This window comes from Austrofundulus limnaeus, unplaced genomic scaffold, assembly GCF_001266775.1.
Source record: "Austrofundulus limnaeus strain Quisiro unplaced genomic scaffold, Austrofundulus_limnaeus-1.0 Scaffold1112, whole genome shotgun sequence".
In the NCBI taxonomy this organism is placed as follows: Eukaryota; Metazoa; Chordata; class Actinopteri; order Cyprinodontiformes; family Rivulidae; genus Austrofundulus; species Austrofundulus limnaeus.
The window spans coordinates 1-1,466 of NW_013953514.1; the positions used below are offsets into that span (position 1 = coordinate 1).

Below are 1,466 nucleotides of genomic sequence, written 5' to 3' on the forward strand. Positions count from 1 at the left end.
TCATTCAGCTCTTTCAATATTCAGCACATCTGTTTAGCTATCTGTCACTACGTGTAGCTCTACAAGTATGGGGACAGAATACAGCTCACAGATGGAAATCTCTGAGCTCAGGAATGGAGAGAGAGATGGAGTTCAGCTGCTATGGTCGTAGTGACGATCTGGTGAGGACAGTGCTGTCACCGAGAGAAATGCTGCAGTTCTTTGACGGCCGCGAGGACTTCCTGTATTATAAACAAGTCTGCTTCGATGAGTTTGACCCTTCAAGGAACCATTACCCTGTAAAGGTATGTAATTCAACAGGAGAAATAATAGATGAGAAAAGGTTTTGAATAAACTAAGGGTGTCTGAAGTTTATGAAGACTGAGGAACTCCCTGAAATAGAGTTTAATTTCAGGTTATATTGGCAGAAATAAACTGGAAGAACCTAAGCTGTTTTTGAGGAATAACAGGATAAAAAAGAACTTGAATATCTGCTGAAGGAACAGCATCCGAGCTTTGACAATCTGATTTATTCTTCATGCTGAAGGGCCAAGTAAACAATCTAATATCCTGGTCAAATAGGCACTGTGACAGGGCTATTCAACTAAACTGCTCCAGGGGCCACAGTTACTGCAGGTCAACAACTCAGGTGCCGAACATCCATTAATTACGGTCATTATGTAAATAAACCAAGTATTACAAAGATCTGTTARCTTTGAAATAGTTTATTTTGCTGTATTTAACCATGAATACAYCATACAGAACCCTATAAAAGTAGTCATAATTCAACAATATCAAAAACAAAAATAAGACATTATGCCTCCTATTTAACGTAAATATTATTTTGACATCTCTGACTTGTCWAATTTTTAAACCAATTTTATTTTCATAGTTTTATCTTGAACTACTTGTAGTTTTAACTGTCTTGAGTGTTCATAGAAATGTTTTTACCAGCTTGTAGCCAAGATTCTGATACCAAACATGTCTATGTTTAACTAAAAGAAAGAGTAGTTAAAGTAGAAAACCAGGAGTTTGGGCTGAAGAGATGAATGAACCAATTGGCGGGCCAAACTTTGGTCACTCATGGGCCGGATGTAGCCTCCGGGCCGCCAGTTGAATGACCCTGCACTATGCTGTATACTTTATACTATGCTTGTATACCACATGCCTTTAAAGGCAGAGATTTAAACTAAGACCACCTTATGTTGAGAAATGATGGAGTTATAGTCATTTTGATCAAAACAAGTTATACRCTATGGCTCAGAGCAGGGGTTCTTAACCTTTTTGACCTCGGGGCCCAATTTGTTGAACATAAAGTGGCACYAGGCCCAGTCAGACATTACTAATGTATGGATCAAAATGGTAATTATTCTAATCTAAATATTGGTTTAATTTTATTGTATTTACATCATAACTAAACTATCATAACTAACATAACTAAATTAAATACACTTATAGTTTAAAAGTAAAACTCCTGTCAAATAATC

General features: G+C 36.8%; 1 protein-coding gene across 3 annotated transcripts in view; it reads left to right on the plus strand.

Annotated features, from left to right (window-relative positions):
* Nucleotides 1–142: 142 nt before the first annotated feature.
* Nucleotides 143–1,466, plus strand: part of LOC106534182 (dynein regulatory complex subunit 7) — a gene marked incomplete at its 5' end in the record, with an annotated part of 17,837 nt that continues 16,513 nt past the window's right edge. For all 3 annotated transcript variants that reach the window (XM_014030745.1, XM_014030746.1, XM_014030747.1), the window contains 1 exon segment: nt 143–284. In XM_014030745.1, the coding sequence (XP_013886199.1) occupies nt 143–284 (142 nt within the window).